Source organism: Drosophila albomicans, chromosome X (assembly GCF_009650485.2).
Source record: "Drosophila albomicans strain 15112-1751.03 chromosome X, ASM965048v2, whole genome shotgun sequence".
Classification (NCBI taxonomy): Eukaryota; Metazoa; Arthropoda; class Insecta; order Diptera; family Drosophilidae; genus Drosophila; species Drosophila albomicans.
Window position 1 is genome coordinate 20,839,816 of NC_047627.2, and position 23,321 is coordinate 20,863,136.

Consider the following 23,321-nt stretch of genomic DNA (forward strand, 5'->3'; position numbering starts at 1 on the left):
TGTATACACTGAATATGTATTTTTTGTAATAAAATGTATTCTTTGTTTAAAACGTTGCAACGAACGAATTGCAGCGAACAACATGAAAATCAAAATGTAACGCCTTCTTTTCTTTACTGATAACAAAATAGTTATCGATAACAGTTTTGGTATTTTTTTGCGCAGGGATTTGTATTAAATCCTACTGGTTGTGAAAATGCAAAAATAAACTGCACTGTGTATAATTTTGCTTCCAAGATGGAGGCCACAACAATACGGTACATTTGATATGTGACCAGCGGTGCAGACGAGGCGGTCACACTGCAAAGCATTTGGTATTCTGCGTGTCTAGTATATTTTTGTTTGCACTTCTTGCGCCCGCAGAAAGTATTGACATCGGAATCGGGAGCACAACAATTCAATTAAAATTCAAATCCAATTAGCAATCATTGTTCGACTGACGAAGAGCTTGTCACAACAATCACAGTTGGCATCATGGATGCGGAGCAGTTGAAACGGCTTGAGAACAAGGAAACCGCCTACATTGCCGACATCCTAAACGAATTCAATACAAAGGTATGTACGCTGTGAAGAAAAAAAAAAGAGCTGAAGAAAACCTACAAAACTCACTCACTCACACACACTTTCGTGACTAATAATTGATTGATTGATTGATGTGTTTCATTGTGCTTATGCGGGTGTGTGTGGGTGTGGCAGAATGCAAATCTGCTGGTCTTTGACAGCTTCCATGCGAACAACCAATGGTACGCTCTCTGGCTGGCCATATTCGGCATACTGGACGATGCAACACTTGCCGCACTCCACACACAATGCCTCAACACGGTGCGCATCCTGACGCGCGATGAATTCAGTCTGGAGACGCATTTCATCGAACCCGATGTGAACACACTGCTCAGCCTGGCCCGTCTCGATGGCAGCGGCGATGACCAGGACTTGGATCTGTCACAGCTGGCGGAGCCCCAAGCTGCCATTATGACCGAGACCCTCAAGTGTTTGTGCAACTTGGTCTATCAGAATGAACAATGTCGTCGTCAATGCCTGCGACAACATGCACTCGATGCGGTGGTTAAACGCCTGGGGAATGTCTCCACGATGCATAGCTATCCCAGCACCTTGGAGTACCATGACATGAAGCTATTGTTTCTGCTCACCGCACTGGATCCGTCGGCACGAACCCGTCTACAAATCGATCTCAATGGCATGACCTATATGACCAAGTGGCTGGATGATAAGTTGACCGATGGGACAACGACAACAACGACGACGACGACGACGTGTTTCACCGATGAGCAGCTCAACACTATCATCGAGCTGCTCAAGGTGATGTTCACGGTGACGAGCACACCGGACAAGAGTCCCAACGAGAGCGAAATCCAAAGTCTGCACTTAACCGGTGTGCTGCGTGAGCTCTTGTTGCGCTTCGGCAGTCTGGCCACTGAGCGGGAACGTGCTGTGGTCACGCATGCAATCAATTTGCTGACGAACATCACGAGCAGCTGCCTCGTCGAGTTGACCGTCAAGTGCAGCAATGCCGAAACGGAGACGGAACAGGCAACGGCGGAGACAGAGACGCAGACGGAGACGGATGTGCCACAACCAGCTGAAGGTGCAGAGGCTGCTGCTCCTGCTCCTGTTGCGCAGTCCACGCTCAAGTGTTGTGCTCAATGCTATGAGCGACGCAATGTGCGCGGTCTGGGCGTGTTGTTGGACTTCCTGCGCGCCGGTCTAAATCAGAAGGATAATCAAGCGAGCTCCGCGGAATTGTTGTCGCCGGTACTCACGGTGCTGGTTAAATGTGCGCGCAGCGATCGCGTGATGCGGCATTATTTGAGGCAAGAGATCTTGCCACCGCTGAAGGATGTCAGCCAACGGCCGGAGATTGGCAATGAGCTGCGCAATCATCTATGCCGATTCCTCACGCTGCCCGCCATGATATTGCGTGATCTATCCGCCGAACTGTTGTTTGTCCTGTGCAAAGAGGATGTGGGACGCATGATCAAGTATACGGGTTACGGAAATGCGGCCGGATTGTTTGCGAAACGCGGCGTCTTGGATTGTCGACGCATCGAGACCACGGAATACTCGTCGGATAGCGAAGACAGCGACACCGAGGAGTACAAACAGCAACAGCAGAGCTTCAATCCGGTGCTCGGTTGTGTGGAGCAACCGAAACGGAATCCCCTCGAAGGAATGTCCGAGGAGCAAAAGGAGTACGAGGCACTGCAGTTGGTCAATCTGTTGGATAAACTGCACCAGGATGGCATCGTGCAGCCGGCGCTTATCGATAAGGATGGCAAGGCTCAACCCGTCGGACACATCCTCCAGCTGCGCGACGGTCTGCCGCAGCAGCAATTGGATCAGAAGCGCAAATCTTAAACAAGTCGGGGGAAATATCGGATAATAGGAATCGCATCGATCAAAAAAGAAAAACGTAACGTTCAAAATGCAAAACAATCGTTTGGGGTCTTCCTTGCAACAACAACAACAACAAAAACAAACAGAAAAACTCCCTTTTTTATACAGAACCGCAAACGGGAAATCGTCTTGTTTTTATTTTTTTTTTCCTTTGATCTAATAGAACAATTGATCTAAGTTGTGTGTGTATTAAGTACTTAGTGCATATAATTCCATTATACATTTATCTAGTTAGAGAATGCGAAAACACAAGTCGTTAGCTTTCAAACTTAAATTTATTGTCGTACTCGGAGAAATACATTTGTTGTCATTGTCATTGTCAACCTTAACGCTTAAGCTCAACCAAAAAAAAAAAAACCAAAAGAAATTTCAGAAATTCAATATGAAATGCAAATGAATAAGAAACAACAACAAAATTAAAGAAAATACCCTTGCAGAGTGAATCTAATAATAATTATTAAATATAAGAGATACATTTGTGAAACAAAGATCATTTCTAGTAGTGAATAATTTTCGGGGCAAATCGGGAGTCTTCAACAACAAAATATTGCTAGTGGCAACCACTTACAGCAAATAGTTGAATACAAATAAAAAATATGAAACTCCCACAACAACTTCTGATTAATAAGCATAAAAGCCTCTGCTGGGGTACAAAAAAAAAAATTGTATTTGTGTTTGTGTTATTCAAATTATGATTTTGTATTATTATTATTTATTCTCGAGTATTATGATTAAACCATTTTCAATGTATTTTGTTTTTATTTAAAGCATACCATTAACTCCTACTTATATAGAGCTTTATTGTGTTCAATCTTGATAGTCAATGGGCTGCTGATAAAGTTGCCCGTCGAATTGCAATTAACGGTAGTTTTACACTTGTCTTATGTCGTATGCATAGAATTAAATATACATCTAATACTATATAAATGGGTCTACTATATACAGAAACACGAACATATATGTATGTATGTACTTTCAGTTGTTGGAACTCTATATACTATATATGCTTAATAAAAAGTCTCAGCGAACATCTTGCAAGATAATCCATTTTTATTTATGATGATATTAACAGTTTCTACAGTAAGTATGTAAACTATATTACGAAAAAAGAACACTCTACCCTTAGGGATCCTGAGAATCCCTAAATGCCAAGCTATATCCTAAAGTATAAAAAAAATTATTTATTTCATAATTCTTCATTAATAGCAAATTAGTTACTTTAAATTCTTCCGCATCCGCTTAACTATAATAATAGTTAAAATATATTTAAGAATTAGTTTTTTTCTCAAAAATAAAAAAAGAGTTTGGTGTAAAATTTTTATTTCATAGCTATGTACAACAACCCTATGTCTCAGCACCTATACAAAATAAAGATCGAAATTCTTGCGAAAATTCAAAAGAGAATGTAAATTTCAGTAAGCATAATAATCGAAGGCGCTCTAAACACTTACAAAACTAATCTTTCTATATAAGAGAAGCAGTTCAAAAAAAACTACACTCAGCTTTAACTCAAGCTTAAAGTGCTCAAGAGTCAATGAGAAAGCGAAAAAGAGAGAACGCTACACCAACGGCGAGTGAGAATCCTACAATACCAAGGCGACCATGAAAGCTTTAACGCAAAACAATTGTAAAATCTTACATGACATACGAGTATGTGTGTTAATAAATATATGTAATTGTATTTGTAATTACTCACCCCACTTAATTGCAGACACATCGTACATATATATGTAGGTTGAGAACACTTTCAATAAACAATAATTAAATTATTAATTTTTTACAACACTTATAATCACAAAAAAAACAGAAATTATTAGACATAAACACACAAAAAAAAAAGAAAAAAATCGCACACAAATTTATATAAGGCACTTATAATCACAAAAAAAAAGAAAAAAATACAAATTATAAGACTGATTCTCCTCTCCTCCTCTAATCACCAAAAGCAAAAAAGCACACACAGCTTTATAAGACCGACTCTTATATTTTCATTTGAATTCTTTGCAGCCATTTAAAGCAAAGACGGATTTAGAATGCGCGGCTCACTAACAACAACACAATTACGCACTTGCAGCAGCAGCTTAGTGTGAGAGCGAGACGAAAAAACAGCGCGTCATTTTTTGCACTTTCACGAAAAAAAAATTCGAAGAAAAAAAATGCGCTTCAACTTGAGCTAACACACATGTAACCGAATAATAAATGTTAATTGGTAAATTTTAAAGAACTTGCAAAAAAAAACACACAACACCACACATAATAAAAAAAATTGATTGTTTTAATTCACATACATATTTGAATATTATTAACAATACAAAAACCGAACTGTTGTCTCGGACACTTAGTGCAAAACTAAGCCCAATAAATTACCCCATGCCATCGTTGGGACATTTTTGACCATTGCAAAGGATTTTTTGCTCTCCGTTTCGCCGCGATCTAAACAACCGTTACGTGAGCGCCACTCACAGCAGTTTAAGCTTGCATATGCATGTTTGTAAGGGGATTCGAAGAACGAATGGAAAAGCACATACAAATTTACAAGGTGTCTAACGTATGTATGTACATATATACATACATACATATTCAAAATGTCCCATAATGAGGTACATTTGCGCAGTCGCAAATCGAATTGCAAGTCAAGCTCTGTGTGTGAGCGAGTGGACTAGTCGGTTGTCGAATCAGGTGATGCTGATCGTGTTTATCTCACACAACACGCGCTTACCTATGGATGATAGTTGTTGTTTGTGTGTTTGCATTGGAATTTTTGGGGGTGTTTGTTTGTTGGTTTTTGGGTATTTCTAGAAATAACGGAATATCTAACTGAATGAGGTCATTAAAAGAGAGCAAATAATGTATTAATAAAGAAACTTTATATTTAAATTATTATTTAGTTTGTAATTTTTATTATTGGTTAATTTATTATTAATATTTGTACATGCATAAATATTTACGTTGCGAATTAATTGAAATGAATAAAGAAAATGTAAGCAAGTCTCTCCTCAAGTCATTAAAATTTACATTCAACTAGGAAGCTCTTACTTTTAACTAACTATCTACACTTAATTTTTTATACTATATTTATCTTTAAATTGTTGGAAACTTTCAACTCTTGAACACTTGGAAATACAATAATATTTGATTATTTATTTATTTTCTAATTTTCGCTTATCAAAAAAGTAAAAAATCTTGAAGTTTGTTAAATTTATTTTCTTAAATCATTAAATTAGGTAAAAGCTGGTCTAGTTTTAACTGTCTTTTTGTATCTTGTATAATTGAGAATCTAATTTAACGATCGCGATTATTTATTATTATTTTTGTTTTTTCCATTCTCTAAAATATTTTTATTTATTTTTAACTTAAAGTAAAGCAAAAAAATACCTTAAGATATAGATATTTTATCTACATACTATAGTACGTATATATGGTCTATCTCTTGTGAGAATAAAAAAAAAAAAATCCTGTCTTAGCAAATTTTCTTAGGTCCTCTTTCGATAGTAATTATCGATCGGACTTTTTGGTCTAGCTAATTACATATTTTCAAGAAGCTATGGCACATTATAAGTAGTATATACAGCTATATAATATTTTTGAGGCCACCAATGAAACTTATTTTATTTTTGGTACTATTTATGTGTTTCTTAAAACATGTTGTTCGGTAATTGTTTAACATATGCTTAAATCAAATTGCTACTTGCGGCAAATGTGAGTCGACTCATCAAAGTTGGCCATCTCAAAGTCCTTATAGAAATTCGCCTCCTGAATACGAATACGTTCATAAGGTTGTTGTTGTTGTAGTTGGTGTTGGACTCGATTGTGGGCGGAAACTTCGGATTTGTTCTCTGGGAAATAGCAGGAATAAATGTTGTTGGTGGCAACAATCGGTTGTCGATTCCTCTGCGCTCTCGAATTGTTCAGCGTACTGTCGACACGATCGATAAAAGTCTTCAGAGCGTCGTTCACCATGCTGTTGGGCAATGTTTCTGGCGAGGATTGGGATTGAGTTGCTGCTGCTGTTGTTGTTGCTGATGCTGTTGTTGGCAACAGCTGAGCATGACGACTGCTCACCTTGTAGACATTGCTGAGGTTGGGCAACTCATAAGCATTGGCATTGTTATCGTCGCGAGCGAGAAACTCACGCAATTGCAGCTGCTTCTGACGATCGCGCTCCAGCTTCAGATGGCCGAGATTCAATTGGTTCTGATCACGCTTCAGCGTTGCCTGCAATGTCAATTCGTTGGTTGTCTGGGCCATCCCAGCCAACGGCGATGATGTTGTCGATGCGGATGATGTGGATGTGGAGTGCAGCAATTGCTCGACATGATGACGCACCGATTGTTCGTGCAACAGCTGCTCATTGTCCTGGACATAGTGAAACAGCTGCTGCTTACACTTGGCCATGTCCTCCTCCATGCGACTCAGTCGCGATTTGTAGCACACAAATGCCGCCGAACCGTGCAACACTTTCGGTTCCTCTTGCACCGACTCCTTGGGCGTGTAATAAGTGTCGCCATCTGTGCTGTGCTTGCGATGTCCTTTTCGCGTCTGCTTCTTCTTCTCCTTCTCCTCTTGCTCGAGGATCTTGTGACGTTTCTGCTGCAACTCATGATGCTCGATCTTGAGACGTTCAATGGCCAGCGCCAAGTCGACAGTCTTATGATCGGTGAGCAGTGGTTGCTCCTGCAACTGTGCTTTGACTTCCTGCTTGGCACGTGGTTGTTGCTTCAATTGCTGCTGCTGTTGCTGTTGCTGCTGTTCTTCCTTCGGCTTCGTTTGACGTCGCTCCTTGCAATCTTTACGCAACTTGCGGACGCGTGTACGCAACTGTGTTGTGGCTGGTGTTGTGTCCACTTCAGGAGCACTCACTGGCATCGGCAGCGGTCCAGGCACCGGCACAGGTTCGTTCCAGCGTCGCTGCTGTTGTTGTTGTTGCCCTGGACTTGGTTGCAACTTTGGTTGTGCGGCCACAACTGTTGATTGCCAAAGTCCGCCGCTCACAGATCGAGGCGCTGTTGCCACAACGGCGGCAAGTTCGCGACGCAAAGCTCCCGATCCGGCTTCCGCATTGAAACAGCTGCCAGGACGTGTCGCTTGATGTGGTTGCTGTTGTTGTGGTTGCTGTTGTTGTGGTTGCTGTGGCTGTTGTTGAGATTGCTGTTGTGGTTGCTGTTGTTGATTGTTCTCGCTGCTTTGTGGAGCGCGTTTATCACGATGCTGTTGCTGCTGCTTTCGCTGATCTTCCACCCAGGACTTGGTGAAAACGCTGCTGGCATCGTTTAAATTGCTTCCGGTTTGTCTATGGGAAGGGGAGTGAAGTTGAAGGGAGTAGTGGGAGTTGGATGAGCAGCTCTCTAGCGTAGGCAGTTTCTTTTTTTTATGTTTTTGCTTATAATTATCATTTAATACGATTCTCTTATTGTCCTGCTAAAAGCTAATGATTTCAATAATATTTGTTCTACATTAAACTACATTTAAATATTATCCTAACTAACTAATTTTCCCTTATCTGAACAGCAAATCATAAATCTAGAATTGCTGATTTTTAATTTAAATTTTATATTAATTTTCCTTTTATGGTTTCAATAATATATATTTTAAATAGAAACCAAACGTAAATAGTTTTCTCTTTTTGAATTGCAAATCATAAATGAAAATGAATTGTTGCTTTAAACTTTTTTTTTTAATTTCTTGCTTAAATCATAGATGAAGGAAGTATCTGTTTCTATGTTTTTGTAAATATTATATTTCAAAACAAAACCCTAGCTGTGTTTCTTAATATCAATCTTCTAAAAGCAATCTTGAAATACATCTAAAAAATTAACGCTATTTATTCAGCACATAACTAATTGAGAGTTGCCAGATTGAAGAAAAACTGCTGAAAATGTTACCCAATATTAAAAAAAAGTGCTGCCAAACTTTAAAAAAAAATAGTGTAGCATACTTTTTTGTTCTATTCAAATCACAATACAAAAATTTAGCTTATTGCTTTGAATGTATTTTTCTATTCTAGTCATTTGTTATTGTGTAGCTCATTGCTATGATTGTAAAGATTACAAATGTTACTCAGCAAAATACAGCCAAACTTCAGAATCGGCAACTTAACTGTTCTGTATAAAAATAAAAATGGTGTAGTCCACCTTTTATAACCTCATCTCAAAAAGAAGTGTAGCCCAATGCTGAATTTGTGATCGTGATCGATATAAATGTTACCCATAATTAAAAAAAAGTGCTGCCTAACTATTACAAAATATTGTAGCATACTTTTTTGCAGCTTTTGAGTAGCTTATTGCTAAACAAATAACCCATGAAAATGCTGTCAATCCTCAGCAGCTTAACTGTTCTGTATAAAAATAAAAACTAGAGTCTGCCTACCTTTTATAACCTCATCTCAGTAAAAAGTGATCGTGATCGATAAAAATGTTACCCATTATTAAAAAAAAGTGCTGCCAAACTTATTCGATAGCTTAAAAGCTTGTTACCCATATTAATTAATAGAGTATTATGTTATACTATAAAAAGTCTATTCTATTGCTCCGATTGCTAACGACGCGCACAATTTAAACGGCGATGCAGCGAGCGAGGATTTCGCTCATGATGCTGGACTTCGTTGGCTTCCAGACCATTGCTGGAGACAGTCGAGGAGTCTATTGAAGCTGATGTGGATGTGGAAGTTGAGTTGGAAGTAGATGTCGATGTCGATGTCGATGTGGATGTTGTTAATTTGTTGACGCGTTGTTGGTGTTGTGAATCTGCATGTTGCTTTAAGTTTGCTGATGTTGTCGATGTCTTTGTCTTGGTTGCAGTTGCAGTTGTTGTTGTTGTGGCCGCCATCGTCGCTGTGGATGACGGCGATCGCCTATGCTACGAGCGACGAGATCTGTAAAATCGAGCGAGCAGCTAGAGAAGCCTCTCTCTACCACCCAACCTAACCTCCACCCTCAACCCTAGCATCATAACAAAAAAAAACGAACTAAACCATAACTAAATTTGTCAACATAACTCACTTTGATTTCGATATCGATCGCATGGGACGTGTGGTGATCATATCTGAGGCACTTGTTGGCGTTGCCACCTGTGAAGCAGCTTCCTTGTGACGCGCACTTGATCGTATCTCGGGAGCAATCATCTCGTACAATGTGGTGCGATAGTCGTTGATGCCGTAGCGCACATCATCGTCCAGCGGCGGCTTGATGTCGGTGCGCATATCCATGTTCGCAGACGCGGTGCGAAAGCGATGCACATACGAGTGGCCAATGGCCTCCTTGGCCGTTAGACGTCCATCGGGATCGAGGACTAGCAGCGATTTGACCAGCGACATGGCATCGTCACAACAATTGCGCAGCATTTCGTCCAACGAATAGCGTCGATCACGCACTATCTTTTTGCTTAGCAGCACGGATCCGAAGCTGGAGCCGATCGATTCAATATCTCGATCTGTAACATCCGGCAATGCGTTCACAATCTTTTCGATCTGCAAGGAAAATCCAAAATAAATCACATCGATTAAATATGAAAATACTATCGGAGCTTCCATTAACCATCGAGAAATATACTATCGATATTTTTATGTTTTTTAAAAAAGAATGCATGAGAGCGCTTCATTCAAATTTGAAAATACTATCGAAGCTTCCAATTAACATCAAGCTACTATCGATAAATCTATCAAGACATCTTAGTGTTTTTTGAAAAGCATTTATTAGTGATCGATAAATTTTAAAATTCAACTTAGTATGAACTTTAAATAGAATAACATTTTCAAATTTTATGAGAGCGCTTCATTCAAATTTGAAAAGTTTGCATTAGGTTTTTAAAATTTATCGATCACTCATAAATATAAGCTTTGATTGATACCTGATTGATGGTGCTGGTACCCTGAAAGAGCGGCTTCTGGCGTATCATCTCGCCCAGTATGCAGCCCAGACTCCACATATCAATGCCCTTTGTATATCTATATAGTTCATAATAAGAAAAAATAGGGACATAATAATGAATGAATTTTTAATGCCACTTCAACTTACTTGCGACTGGCGACTAGAATTTCGGGTGCACGATACCAGCGTGTCGCCACATAATCCGTGAGCATTGCCTCGTTCTCCAGTTCGTCCTTGGAGTCATAGGCGGAATTGTTGCGTCGCTTGGGGCACAGAGTGCGTGCCAAGCCAAAGTCCGCCACTTTAAGTCTATTACATTGAAATGTGTATATCGATTAATCGATAGGCACCTAGAGATGCGAGCTCACCTGCACTTGCTATCGATCAGTATGTTGCTGGGCTTAAGATCCCTGTGTATAACATTGCCCGAGTGCATGTATTTGATGGCATTGATCAGTTGATACATGACAAAACGTTTGTGTATGTCCTTGAGCACATCGCCCTTTTTGATCACATTGTGCAGATCACTGTCCATGAACTCAAACACCAAATAAAAATCTAAATTGTTGGCAGCCCTGTTGTTGAGATTGTTTTTGTATAAAAGTTTTCAATTCACATTAGTGATAATATATTAAAATATAACTGAATTTTAGATAGCATACTGGAATATCAATATAATACAGAAAATTATTATGAAATTGAAACTAAGATTTAATAAATATACGTTCATAGAATTGAACTTTTTGGAATTTTAATATAGTTATTCCACTCAATAGATTAGTTAATTTTGTTAAATTATATATTATTATGCAAAATTAAGTAAACAAAAATGTACTAAAAAGATAAAACTCTTTCAATTTACAAACAAGTTGGTTAAAATTTATTAATATTAGTTATTCATTAATGCAAAACTGAATTAAAGTATAACTTTATTAAAATAGAAGAAAGTTGTTAGTCGTAATTAATAATCGAATAACAAAGTCTTTAATATGAATGTTGTAAATGTAAAATGAATGTAAAAAAGGAATTATTATTATTATTATTATTTGTGAATATTAGTTATTAATTAATGAAAAACTTTATAAAAATATAATCTAACCAAGAAAATAGTTAGTCACAATGAATATACGAAAAATTACGTCTATAATATGAATGTTAAAAAACGACGTCTCAAAAAAAGAAGCGTAAGTGAAAAAAGAAGATGGCTGCCAACTCACTTGAAAATGTCGAGCATGCGAATAATATTGGGATGATGGCGAAATGCGCGCAGAAAAACGACCTCGCGATAGGTTCGCTGGGCATCGGTCTCATCGCGAAACGCATCGTAGATCTTCTTCAATGCGACGGTGTCTTTTTTACGTTTGTCCGTTGCCTTCCACACGATGCCGTAGGCGCCTTTGCCCAAGCGCTAATAACGTAATGTGTTGTGTGTGCGATAACAAAATGTATCGATCATTCGATAACAAAAACAAACTTACCTTGCGCACTTCAAAATAACGCTCAACATTCTGGTCCAACTCATGAATGCGTCGCTCTTGTGCGTTTGCCTGACGTTCCGCCATTAGCCTCTCCTTCTCCTTGTCCTTATCCTTTTCTCTCTCTTTCTCACGCTGCTTTTCACGCTCCCACTCCCGTTCCTTCTCCTTGGGCTTCTCTCTCTCTTTAGTTTTGTCTTTGATCAAATGCCGTTGCACCTGCTGCTGCTGCTGCGGTTGTTGTCTCTCCGTCTCTTCGTCTTCTTGCTCTGTTGACGGCGGCTGCAGCTGCTGCTGCTGCTGATGCCGTTGGATGCGACGAGCTTTTCGCTTTTCCACCTCCAGCTCTGGAATGGCAATGATGTTGTCAACAAATCCGGCAACCTTTTGCGCGTCGTGACGCCGCTTAACTTCGTTCTGAGCGGGCGCCAGTTTGTGGCCGCTCCAACACCTCGAATTGGTATGGCGCCTAAGGGATTTTTTTTTGTTTTGTGAAGTTTGCGAAGCTTTTGCTGATTGTACTTGTCCACAACAACAAATGTGCGCTGTGGATGCAGTGTGTGCGTGTGTGCATATATTACATGTGTGTGTGTGTGAGTTGCTCTTACAAAATTTGAAAGGCCTCGCGTGAGAAGGCTGCGCTCGCAGCTCGCCGCTCTCTCTCTCTCTCACACTATCTGCTCTCATTTACATTCACATTCACATTCTGCTTCGCATTCGCATTCGCGCGCTCTTCATATGCAAACAGGGGCTCAAGTACTACACACATACAGCACACATTGTACACATGCTCTCAAATGGAGCGGCAACAATAACAATAACACAAATAATAAATACAAAAAAAAGAAAAGAAAAGCAACAACAAATAATCATGAAGCAATTTGATTGAAACTGAATTATTGTTAGATCGATCGAAAAGCGAAAGTGGGCGACAACAGCAGCAACAATAATGGACAGGAACTGAAACAGGAGCAGGGCAAATAATTTTGGCCTAGCAATGCCTACAACAAATGGACAAATGTAACCCAGGCCCGAAACCCAGAAGCCTCAAGTGCCCACGGCAACGATATGAGCTCTTCTTCTTCTTCGTCGTCGTCGTCTTGCTGTTGTTGTTGTTGTTGTTGTTATTATTGCTGCAATTGTCAGCCAGTGGCAACCCCAGAAAAAACAATCAAACAACGCCTCAAATGCCATCGACTCAACTCAACTCGACTCTTTGGCATGCAATCTACAATAAAGCAGACTGAATTTGTTTAACAATAAATATGCATAGAAAATGCCCATAAAAATCACATACACTCACACACACACACACACTCCTTCATATGAGTTACACTATTCAGCTAAATTTGGAAATTTATTTGCCGACAATTTTAGCACGAACTTTGTCCTATAGTATTTTAATGAGTTCTATTCTTTTCCCTTTTAATCACGTTGAAAACCTCGTTCTGAATATTACATTTAGTTTACCTTATATGAAATAAATGGGAAAATACAGATTAAAAGAGACTAGAGATCTTAAAATGGAAAATTTTTTAGGATTTAGCTTGTTTTTAGGGTAACAAATTATGAAGAGTATTTTTTTTTATTCAAATATTTATACTAATCATTATAGATTGTTCGATCTAAGCATATTTAGGTGAAATTTTAAAATTGTATTAAATAACATTAAATTCCCTTTGCTAGTCAATGGTTTAAAAAAAAAATACTTGTTCTGATTCAATTGCAAAATATGAATTATTTTTTAAATACTAAATTTAGTTTACCTTATATAAAATATTAGCATAAAAGGTAATACACAATAAAAAATAATTTAGGGCTTAGCTTGCTTTCAGTTCAACAAATTGTCAAGGATTACTTGTTAAAATTTCAATATTTATATCAATTATAGATTAATTGATCAATCCATATTTATGTGTAATTTTTATTGTATTATAATTGTTTAAATAAACTTAAATTCACTTCGATTGTCGACGGTTTTAGAGCAAACTCCATTAAAAACTATATAGTTTCATTTAGAACAATTTTCTCAATTTTTTTTTTTTTAATATTTTTCATATGATTCGATTAAATATAAATATTCTACTCTTCTTAAATTAATTATTATTTTGTTTTTTTTTTTTTATTTTCAAATGACTATTCCAAAATTTCAATCAATTAAATTTCCATCTAATAAATAAGAAAAAGTATAAAGTTTCCCTTTTAAGGATCTAATTATTATGTTTCTTAATAGAAAATTTGCATTTAATGAATATGAAAAAGTATAAAACTTATCTGTTGTTTTTTTAATGTAAACTATAAAACATCTGTAAGTTTTAGTAAGACATATTCCTCTCTGACTTATAAGTTCTGAAGAAACTAGAAATATTATTGTATAATTATTGTATGTATATCTTTTATGGGAACTAACTAAAATGTAAATTTATCTTCACATTTTTTTTCAAATTGATGTATTAGATCTTAAACTAAAGTATTGAACATATTTACTTAACTGCTTATTAGTATTAATATATAATGTAAATAGATATATCTTTTATGGGATCTGACTAAAATCTAATAAAAATGAAAAAGATGTTTAAAATTTCTTTCAAATTGATGCATTAGATCTTTAACTGAAGTATTGAAAATATTTGCTCAAATATATATATATCTTTTATGGGATCTAACTAAAATGATTTTAGTAAAATCTGATAAAAAGGGAAAATATGTTTAAAATTTCTTTCAAATTGATGCACTAGATCTTTAACTGAAGTATTGAAAATATTTGCCTATATATATATATATATCTTGTATGGGATCTAACTAAAATGATTTAAGTAAAATCTGATAAAAATGAAAAATATGTTCAAAATTTCTATCAAATTGAAGCATTAGATCTTAACTGAAGTATTAAAAATATTTGCTTAAATATATATATCTTTTATGGGATTTTAGTAAAATCTGATAAAAAGGGAAAATATGTTTAAAATTTCTTTCAAATTATGTATTAGATCGTAAACTGAAGTATTGAAAATATTTAGCGGAAGCCCACATTATAATTTCTTTTACTAGTATTTCGTGCAGTGTAGTGTAATCGTGGCATGAATAGGTGGGATTGGGAAAAGGAAATTGGGCGAAGCTACTTGAAAATCAAGTGGCAATATGCATGTCACTTACCTGCCTGACTCGACTCTGAAGGATTGGGGCCAATTGCAGCTTTGGCCAGGTAACGGGGTTGAGGACACTCTTTATTTGGCTTCAGCTATGGATGATGTATGGATGGCACATATATGAACTGACTGACTGAACATCCAACTTACAATTTCTATATATATATATATGGATATAGACCAGTAAAAACACACACATTCACACACTCAACAAACAAAAAAAAATGGGAAAAGAAAACTTCTTAAAACTTAAACACGAATCCAAATTGAACTGCAAGTATAGTTGAGAGTATTTGTAGATGCCAAAATAGATGCGATATCCATACATATATGATTATCCTTTCGATCCGATTGAAAAGTTCACGAAATTTTGGAACAAATTCAAATGTAAAATGCACAAAATTGATGCGGATATTGTTCGCTTGATTAGAGTTCTCTCTTTTAGTCCTTCACACATCGGTTCACAATCACATCGGAATCGGAATTGAAATCGGAATTGAAATCGGAAACGTAAAACGAGGCTTCGAGTTGCTGCGGCGACTTAAAAATTTGAAAACGATTTTCCACTTCGAGAATTACGCGTTTTGAATTTGAGTACTTCACAGATCACAGACATCTAATCACATATATATATACATATATATACGGATACGATACATATATATATATAATATACACACATATATGTGAGGATGAGGGATACCGTTTTTTTTGGCGTTTTGAACTCGCGTTGTGATTTTTGTTGTCTTTTTGGTTAAGATGAAGAGATCAAAAGTTGAATACAAAAATTGTGTGTGTTTTTTTTTTTAAGTTGTCGACTCGTGTAGAAGTTATACAAAATACTAGTAATGCCAAATGTCTACGACATTTCGATTGAAATAACGTGTCAAACACACACATCTTACGCTCAGGCTACTCGATTTCCAATTTCCAAATTTCCACCTTCATCAATAAATACTTTTATCCTTTCGTTCCGGTATTTTGTTAACGACATCGACACCGACAGCTGTAGAGCTGTACTGTAGTTTAGTCTGGTCTAGTCTCTCTCCAGTCTATTGCAGTTTAACTACTTTGTCTGTTATCGCTTTCGTGGTTATGGTTATGGGTTATGGGTTAGGGCCTCTCTTCTATGCTGCCTTTTTTCCCTCAGGACATATCATTCACACTCGTCGCCGTAGCGACATATTAACAACCAAAGGCAGCTGTAAAGACTGTAAAAAATAACAACAACTCATTTTTGGAAGTAGAAAATTGAACTTCAATTTCACACATAGTTGAGCATATTCTTTTGGTTATCAATTCTAAAATGGAATTATTATGAAAGAAAATTATGTTGAATAAAAGAAGATTATAACTATTACTTTTAGAACTACAAAAATTTTAAAGAAAATGCATATGAAAAGATCATGAATTCTAAAATGGGATTATTATGAAAGAAAATTATGTTAAATAACAAAAGTTTACGACATTTTTTTTAGAAATATAAAGGAAGATTATACAATTATTCAGAATTACAAAAATATTAAAGAAAATGCATATAAAGAGATCATGAATTAAAAAATAGGATTATTATGAAAGAAAATTATGTTGAATAACAAAAGATTATAACTATTACTTTTAGAACTACAAAAATATTAAAGAAAATGCATATAAAAAGATCATGAATTTCTAAATGGGATTATAATGAAAGAAAATTATGTTGAATAACAAAAGATTACGACATTCAATACAAATACAATTACAACAAACTCAATTCAATATTTAAATTATTATGGAAGAAAATTATTTTGCATTTTAAGCGTATAGTCAAAGAAGATTATATAATTATTCAGAATTACAAAAATATTTTAAAAAAAAAAAAAAAGCATACAAAGAGATCATGAGATTCCAAATTGGGATTATTATGAAAGAAAATTATGTTGAATAAAAGAAGATTACTTCAATTTTTTAGAATTAAAAACATATTCAAGAAAATAAAAATAAATAATAACTCAATTCCAATATTAAATTATAATAGAAGAAAATTATTTTTAATTTTGAGTGTTTAATAAAACAAGATTATACAATTTTTCCGAATTATAAAAATATATAAAAAAAAAATGTAAATAAAAATATAACCAATTTTTAAAATAGGGTCAATGTGGAAGAAAATTATTTTGTGTTTTAAGTGTTCAGAAAAAAAGATTATAAAATTATTCAGAATTGCAAAAATATTAAAGAAAATTCATATAAAAAGATCAAGAATTCCAAAAGTCGATTACTATGGCAGATTATACAATTTTTCATAATTATAAAAATATTAAAGAAAAGCCAAAGTAACAGATCAATTCTAAGATGGGATTAATATGGAACAAAATTATTTCTGAATTATAAAAATATACAAAGAAAAATTGCAAAAATATTAGAGAAAACTCCAATAAAAAATAATCAATTCCGAAATGGAATTATTGTTAAAGAAAGTTATTTTGTGTTCAATAAGTAAAAAAAAAAATATCAAATTTTTCAGAATTGCAAAAGAATTTGTAGAAAAAATTATGAAAAAACTGAAAATTACACAAGATGACTTCAATTATAATTATAATATTAATAATAAATAGTTACATATAAATAATATATAGGTTATTTTATGGTGACACAATTTACAGTGAAGAAAAAAACATAAACTGAAACAATTTTTAAAATAAGTAAAGGTTATTTTGTAGCTCGGGATTAACACTAAATTTTGGGCTAAGATTGATTTTAGAAATTAATGTTTTACTATCCAAATATATAAATTCGTTCATTTTTTGTATTTCATAAGAATTTGTTAATTTTTGTAATTGTCTTACAATAAAAAAGAAATTCCAAAATTCTTTTTAGCTCTTATTGAAGTGCTAATAAAAAATAAAAACATTTTTTGATATATGTTTCTAGAGAATTATTCACATTCCTTCACCGGTATTATAAGCAGCTCTTTAAAGATTCCCGCTGAAAACAAGTTTTCATAAAAATACAATTCGAATGTTTTTCTCTTTTGTGTTTATTCTAGGAAATGAGTATAAAATGCCATTCACACTTAAGTCAACTAAAAGATTTGTTTTTTTGCTTACAACTAAATTATCTTTATTAGAATTGTTGATGTGGGTGGTTCTGCTTAAATAATGCTAAATATAATGTATATTTATTGTGGAATATGAACGATGTTTTTTAAACCTGAGTAGCAAGAAAATTGAACATGATGATTGAGTATGAATGATGCAATGATTGTCGGGTTTGTCCAGCATTTAATCGGCGACAGGTTGCTATCAATAAATGAATATATATATATATATATAGTTTTTTGATGCTTAGTTTTCAATAACAAACACCGAGTGGTGGGTGGGCAACAAATTTGCCGCACATAGCAACCTTCTAGCGCACTTGCAGCACACAAACGAAAGAGAGAGAGAGAGAGAAAGAAAGGGGTGTGTGTGAAAGAGAGAGAGAGATGGAGTAACCGGTTTATAGCTCGAAATGTGTTGATCAGGTTGCCGATGGTAACGTTGCCCGACAAAATATATAAAATTGAATCCATGGTGATCGATGCGCAGTTTTACAATTTACAACTATTTTTCTTTTTTTGTTTTTGTCTATGTTTGCTTAATTCAAAAAAATTAGTATACCGACTATAAAAATTACTTATGTATATATATATATATATATATATATATATAGATTTATATATATCTATGAAAAAAAAAATAAACACGATGTGAAATTAATTAGCTAGCAATTTGCGTTTCATAATTTGTTATTATTAATGCGGCAACTTCTATTGAAACATCACCTGATGATGATGATGTTGTTGTTGTTGCTGCTGCTGCTGTTGTTGTTGTAGTTGTTGTTGCAACTGTTGCTGCTGCTGTCGATGCTGCAGCTTTTGTTGATAGTGTTGCTGCTGTTGATGTGGCTGCTGCTGTTGTTGCTGCGTCTGTTGTTGCTGCGTCTGTTGTTGCTGCGTCTGTTGTTGTTGCTGCTGATGTTGCTGCTGTTGTTGTTGTTGCTGCTGTTGTTGCTGGTCGAATTGCGCTTGGCGTCGCTTCTGCTTCTCCAGCTCAGCAAAATGCTCCTGCTGCTTGCGCACCAATTCATCCATCACCTCGTGATTGTACGTCGAGTGGAGCATCAAGCCGAGCAAATTGGCACGCGAACTCAACTGCTGTCGCAGCAGACGCTCCTGCTCCATGAGGTCATCCATTTTGAGCCACTGCCGGACACGCTCCAAGTCGATTTCCGCCCGCCGAATCTTCTCCCAGGCGTAGTGCTTGAAGCAATTCTTTTTGGGCGCCCGGCAAAATTCGCCGGTGGGATTGAACACATTGTTGACGAGCGGCGAGCCGCAGACATCCGTATCGCTGACCTTGGGATCCTTGCTGTGCTCGGGACAGAGGACACGCAGGCGTTTGCAATACGTTTTGCTGGCGGGATTGTAAAAGTCACAGAACATATTGTTGCCCTCCATGCGCGTCTGAAAGATGCTTCCAAAGCTGGCCTGTGATTCGTATTTGTTAAAGCATTTCTCCATGTGCTTGATCGCCGTACGCGAATGTATCTCATGGCCACACGTTATGCAATACATGCTCTGCTCATCCTCCACATCGGCATTATCCTGCGGCCGCTGTGTATCGATCGAACTGCGTTTCGCCCGCTCCACCACCATATTCAACTCCTCGGCGCGCTTCTCGAGCTCGGCGAGCGCAAATCGGACCATCGATTGCTTTTGCCGTATGACCTCCAGTTGGTCGCGATTCTCTTCGGTGGCATGGCAGGGCGTTAGATTCCATTCCTGGAGACGTTGCGGCAGCACCTGGAATATACGATTCGTAGCGAGATTGAAGCCGCACTTGTCGCTGCAGTATTTACTTTGCGGCCTCGCCTGAAAGCGACAACTCGGCCCATGGCATTGCCGAATCCCCTCCAGCTCTGGGTGCACAAATATCTCGGGACTTGCGGCTCGCATCGCTTTCGTCTTGCGCTGCTGCTGCTGGAACTGTTGTTGCTGCTGCTGCTGATGGTTGGCCTTCTCACTGCGCTTGCGACCCGTCGTCGTCGTCGTTGTCGTTGTCGTGGTTGTCGCTGTTGTCGTGGCATTTGCTTGCATCACACAATTGCGATAGATGCATCGGGGTTTGTGGCCAACGCGTGTGCGGCACGCATCGCATTGATTGCAATTGGGTCGCCGGCAACCTTCGCAAGTGCCACAGCGACGTCCGGCTTTTGGCTCTCGGCCCGAGGCATTGTTGCTGCCGCTGTTGTTGCCATTGTTGTTGCTATTGTTGTTCTTGCGAGCAACACCACCAGCTGGCTGCTGATTGCCAGCACTGTGCGGCGGCAACGTTGCACCATTGCCGCCAATTTGTGCGCCAACCTCCAAGTTGCCGCTATTATGAATGTTGTTGCTGCCACCGCTGCTGTTGGCCGCTGTTGCGGTTGCCGTCACGGCGGCTGCGGTGGCGGCAGCTCGTTCGGTGGCCACCAGACGGAAGATGGTCTGGAGTTCGGGATTCTCTTTCTTGCATTTGCGGCAATAATACTGCTTAATGTGTTTGGCCTCCTTTTCGGTGATGCCAATGCAGTCGCCATGATACCATTCCTCGCATCCATCGCAGCCACTAACAAGAGAGAGATTGGGAGATAGCAATGATTAGTTTGGAATATACACATCTACATTTACCACTCGGTTCGTACATCATAAATCGCGAGCAATCGGATGTGCGGCAAATGCAATAGGCCTGATCATCTTGTTTGAGTATTGTTGCGATTTTCGATTTGCGTTCGGGCAGATCAAATTCACGGGCAATCTCCTCTTTCTGCAAAACATTTCACACATTTAGTCAATTTGAAATATACGTAAATGTTTTGTTAATTGTTAATTGATGATTGTTTGTTTATTGTTAGTGTTCTGTTATTACCGATCGCTTGTATTTTCGCTTATCCGCCATGCTTGTGTTGTGTTTGTGGCCTCCACCACCAAAACTCCGCCACCCACAATCAACACAATCAGATATGTAGCTATGTGGTACAAAATTGTTGATTATATATCGATGTATCGATAGCAGCAGCCAGGCTACGATAGCTACGTATTACTACTGCACTTCTTGTGGCTTATATTGTGTGATTTCATTTGAATTCGCAAAAAGAATGAGTTGATAAACAAATTTGTAATTTGCACTTGAAATTGTTGTTTTCCTTTTTGACATAAACTTTAGTGTGCTTCAATTATCGAATTTGCAACTGTAAATTTTAGGGCGACCGTTTCACATGATATCGAACAGCTGTTCAGCATGTAAACAAAACTTGTTGTGACTTGTTTGTGCCGCAAACATAAAATTTCAGTTATTAAACGATTTGCCCTGCATTTTAATCTACGCTAACATTGCATAAATTCTTTGTGAATTGCATATTATTATAATTATTTGCACGTACTGTTTTTTTCATATTTATCGATAAGACATTGTGCACTTAACAAATAATAATTTCCTGGGTGCGAGAAAACAACAAATTCCAAATTGCAGTTAATGCACAAAAACAGTGCAGTGACATTTATAAAAAGCAAATTATAAATACTCACTATGTGTGGACATGAGTTTTTGATATTTGCACAGCTGGCACAGCATTTCGGATGACAGTGATATTTTTTATTTACAATCGATAAATCGATACGCGCCTTAGTATACTAGTAGTATTAGTAGCTGTATTTTTCGTGATTTTCTAGGCATTAGTTTATGGTCACACACATTCGCGATACACCAAATTGCTGGTAAATACTGCCAAATACAAGAAGTAAACAAAAATATTAAGAAAACTATAAACTAAACACTTGGCATGGGCGTCACCGTGCTTCAGCCATATCCACTGCCCGAGGGCAAGAGCGGAGCACACATTATCGACCATCTGGCGAAGCGGCTTTTATCGCTGGGCGCCACACATGCCGGTCAATTTCTCGTGGACTGCGAAACATTCATATCGACGCCACAACACGGGACACCAGCCCGTGCTGTACACGTACTGCACAACTCCGAATACCCGGCCTCGACATTCTCGATCATCGATAATGGCAATGGGAAACAAGTGGCACTTGTTGCGGACAGCATTTTCGATCTGTTGATGCTGAAAATGACATCGACCTTCACATCGAAGAAGCAAACAAAAATCGAATCGCGTGGCGCACGATTTGAGTACGGTGATTTTGTGATCAAACTCGGCTCCGTCACCATGATGGAGCACTTCAAGGGCATACTCATCGAGATCGAATATCGGCCGTGTGTGACGCTCTCGTATTGCTGGGAAATGATACGCGAGATGCTGCAAGGTTTCCTCGGCATCAATGTGGCCAAAGAGTATCCCACATATTTCACCACACAAACCATCATGAATGCGATGGGACAGCAGCAGTTGCATGCCAAACAGAACGACATCTATGAGCCCATGGATACGGTCAAACAGTATCTGGAGCATTTCACCAACTATCGCAAACATGTCCAGATCCATGGCGCCATGGGCGGCGGCGCCTCGTCGGTGGGCACCGTCGGGGGCGGTGGTCCCGGCGGTGTTTTGTTGCCCTCATCGGTGGGCATGGGCGGGCGATCATGATGTGAACTAAAGCTGGAGCCCCCGGAAGATTCGGCTGCCGCTTAATGCTTTCAATTTTCAAAGATTCGCGATTTTTCATATTTTATTTTATACGTATTTTAACACAATATTGTTGTATATAATAGATATATATATCATTTATATGTATATATATTTATTATGATAGTATTTCAAAAATCTTCGTGTATACATATATATGTAAGTTGCTCGAAATTATCGGCAAATCATATTTTATAGTGCACATCCTTCATCATCCCTATTCTTTTCGCTCTTTCATAATAAGCTAAAACACTTTTTATTTTACAGGAAAAAAAAAGAAATACAAATTGTTTAAGGATAAGAGAAACATAAAATGAAGAAAAACTTCCCCGCTCTCAATATTTTGTATATATCAAAGATAAGCATAATGTCATGTCATGATCGAAAAATAAATATATCCTCTTAAATTTTTTTTAAAAAATGCGCATAAATATATATAGATTTATTCAAAGCATGCGAACGAAAAAAAAAAAAAAATATGTATGTTGTGTATATAGATTGTGTATTATATGTAAGATTTAAGTATATAATATAATGTGTAAGGAGAGTCTTGAAAAATAATGATTTTTGTTTTTTCTTTTGTTACACTTAAGCATATAATAAACGTTCTTTTTTTTTGCAAAAATTTATTCTTACTGCAATTGTAATAGTATAATAGTATGTGTGTGTGTGTGTGTGTTTAAATACAATACAATAAAAATTATAAAAAAAAATTCATAATCGAGACCAAATTTCAACAAACCGCAAATTTAGTGACATCAAAAAGA

General features: G+C 37.1%; 4 protein-coding genes across 7 annotated transcripts; 2 read left to right on the forward strand and 2 right to left on the reverse strand.

Moving 5' to 3' along the window:
• Positions 1-335: 335 nt before the first annotated feature.
• Positions 336-2,800, forward strand: LOC117574641 (synembryn). Its single transcript, XM_034258543.2, has 2 exons — positions 336-555; positions 697-2,800. The coding sequence occupies exons 1-2, from the start codon at positions 475-477 to the stop codon at positions 2,374-2,376; spliced, it is 1,761 nt and encodes a 586-aa protein (XP_034114434.1). The 5' UTR covers positions 336-474; the 3' UTR covers positions 2,377-2,800.
• Positions 2,801-5,994: 3,194 nt separating this feature from the next.
• Positions 5,995-15,728, reverse strand: LOC117568172 (extracellular signal-regulated kinase 7). 3 transcript variants are annotated; one of them, XM_052001904.1, is made up of 9 exons: positions 15,231-15,728; positions 14,912-15,175; positions 11,759-12,224; positions 11,498-11,688; positions 10,649-10,855; positions 10,428-10,589; positions 10,261-10,357; positions 9,414-9,880; positions 5,995-7,705 (listed from the first exon to the last, which is right to left on the reverse strand). In XM_052001904.1, exons 3-9 carry the CDS (start codon positions 11,840-11,842, stop codon positions 6,100-6,102), a joined length of 2,814 nt encoding a protein of 937 aa, XP_051857864.1. In that variant the 5' UTR covers positions 11,843-12,224; positions 14,912-15,175; positions 15,231-15,728; the 3' UTR covers positions 5,995-6,099. The 3 variants fall into 3 exon arrangements, with proteins under 3 accessions (XP_051857864.1, XP_051857865.1, XP_034104507.1); XM_052001905.1 differs by having other exon boundaries at positions 14,912-14,996; positions 15,055-15,728; XM_034248616.2 differs by having other exon boundaries at positions 14,912-15,728.
• A 2,175-nt stretch (positions 15,729-17,903) lies between these two features.
• LOC127565018 (CXXC-type zinc finger protein 1-like) lies at positions 17,904-21,510 on the reverse strand. 2 transcript variants are annotated; one of them, XM_052001908.1, is made up of 4 exons: positions 21,494-21,510; positions 20,835-20,934; positions 20,611-20,732; positions 17,904-20,534 (listed from the first exon to the last, which is right to left on the reverse strand). In XM_052001908.1, exons 2-4 carry the CDS (start codon positions 20,862-20,864, stop codon positions 18,695-18,697), a joined length of 1,992 nt encoding a protein of 663 aa, XP_051857868.1. In that variant the 5' UTR covers positions 20,865-20,934; positions 21,494-21,510; the 3' UTR covers positions 17,904-18,694. The 2 variants fall into 2 exon arrangements, with proteins under 2 accessions (XP_051857868.1, XP_051857869.1); XM_052001909.1 differs by lacking the exon at positions 21,494-21,510 and having other exon boundaries at positions 19,384-19,729; positions 19,786-20,534; positions 20,835-20,977.
• Positions 21,511-21,645: 135 nt separating this feature from the next.
• On the forward strand, positions 21,646-23,166 carry LOC117568185 (mediator of RNA polymerase II transcription subunit 20). Its single transcript, XM_034248641.2, has one exon. It carries the CDS (start codon positions 21,748-21,750, stop codon positions 22,513-22,515), a length of 768 nt encoding a protein of 255 aa, XP_034104532.1. The 5' UTR covers positions 21,646-21,747; the 3' UTR covers positions 22,516-23,166.
• The last annotated feature ends 155 nt before the right edge of the window (positions 23,167-23,321 follow it).

Bases quoted from the DNA above. Each gene is read 5' to 3' on its own strand.
- LOC117574641 (XM_034258543.2), top strand. From the start codon at position 475: ATGGATGCGGAGCAGTTGAAACGGCTTGAGAACAAGGAAACCGCCTAC. The intron at 556-696 runs GTATGTACGCTG...TGGGTGTGGCAG, and splicing joins TAAACGAATTCAATACAAAG to AATGCAAATCTGCTGGTCTT.
- LOC117568172 (XM_052001904.1), bottom strand. From the start codon at position 11,842: ATGGCGGAACGTCAGGCAAACGCACAAGAGCGACGCATTCATGAGTTG. The intron at 10,856-11,497 runs GTGAGTTGGCAG...TCTCAACAACAG, and splicing joins CGCATGCTCGACATTTTCAA to GGCTGCCAACAATTTAGATT. The intron at 10,358-10,427 runs GTAAGTTGAAGT...TGAACTATATAG, and splicing joins ATTCTAGTCGCCAGTCGCAA to ATATACAAAGGGCATTGATA.
- LOC127565018 (XM_052001908.1), bottom strand. From the start codon at position 20,864: ATGGCGGATAAGCGAAAATACAAGCGATCG. The intron at 20,733-20,834 runs GTAATAACAGAA...AATGTTTTGCAG, and splicing joins AGCGAAAATACAAGCGATCG to AAAGAGGAGATTGCCCGTGA. The intron at 20,535-20,610 runs GTACGAACCGAG...CTCTCTTGTTAG, and splicing joins GATTGCTCGCGATTTATGAT to TGGCTGCGATGGATGCGAGG.
- LOC117568185 (XM_034248641.2), top strand. From the start codon at position 21,748: ATGGGCGTCACCGTGCTTCAGCCATATCCACTGCCCGAGGGCAAGAGC.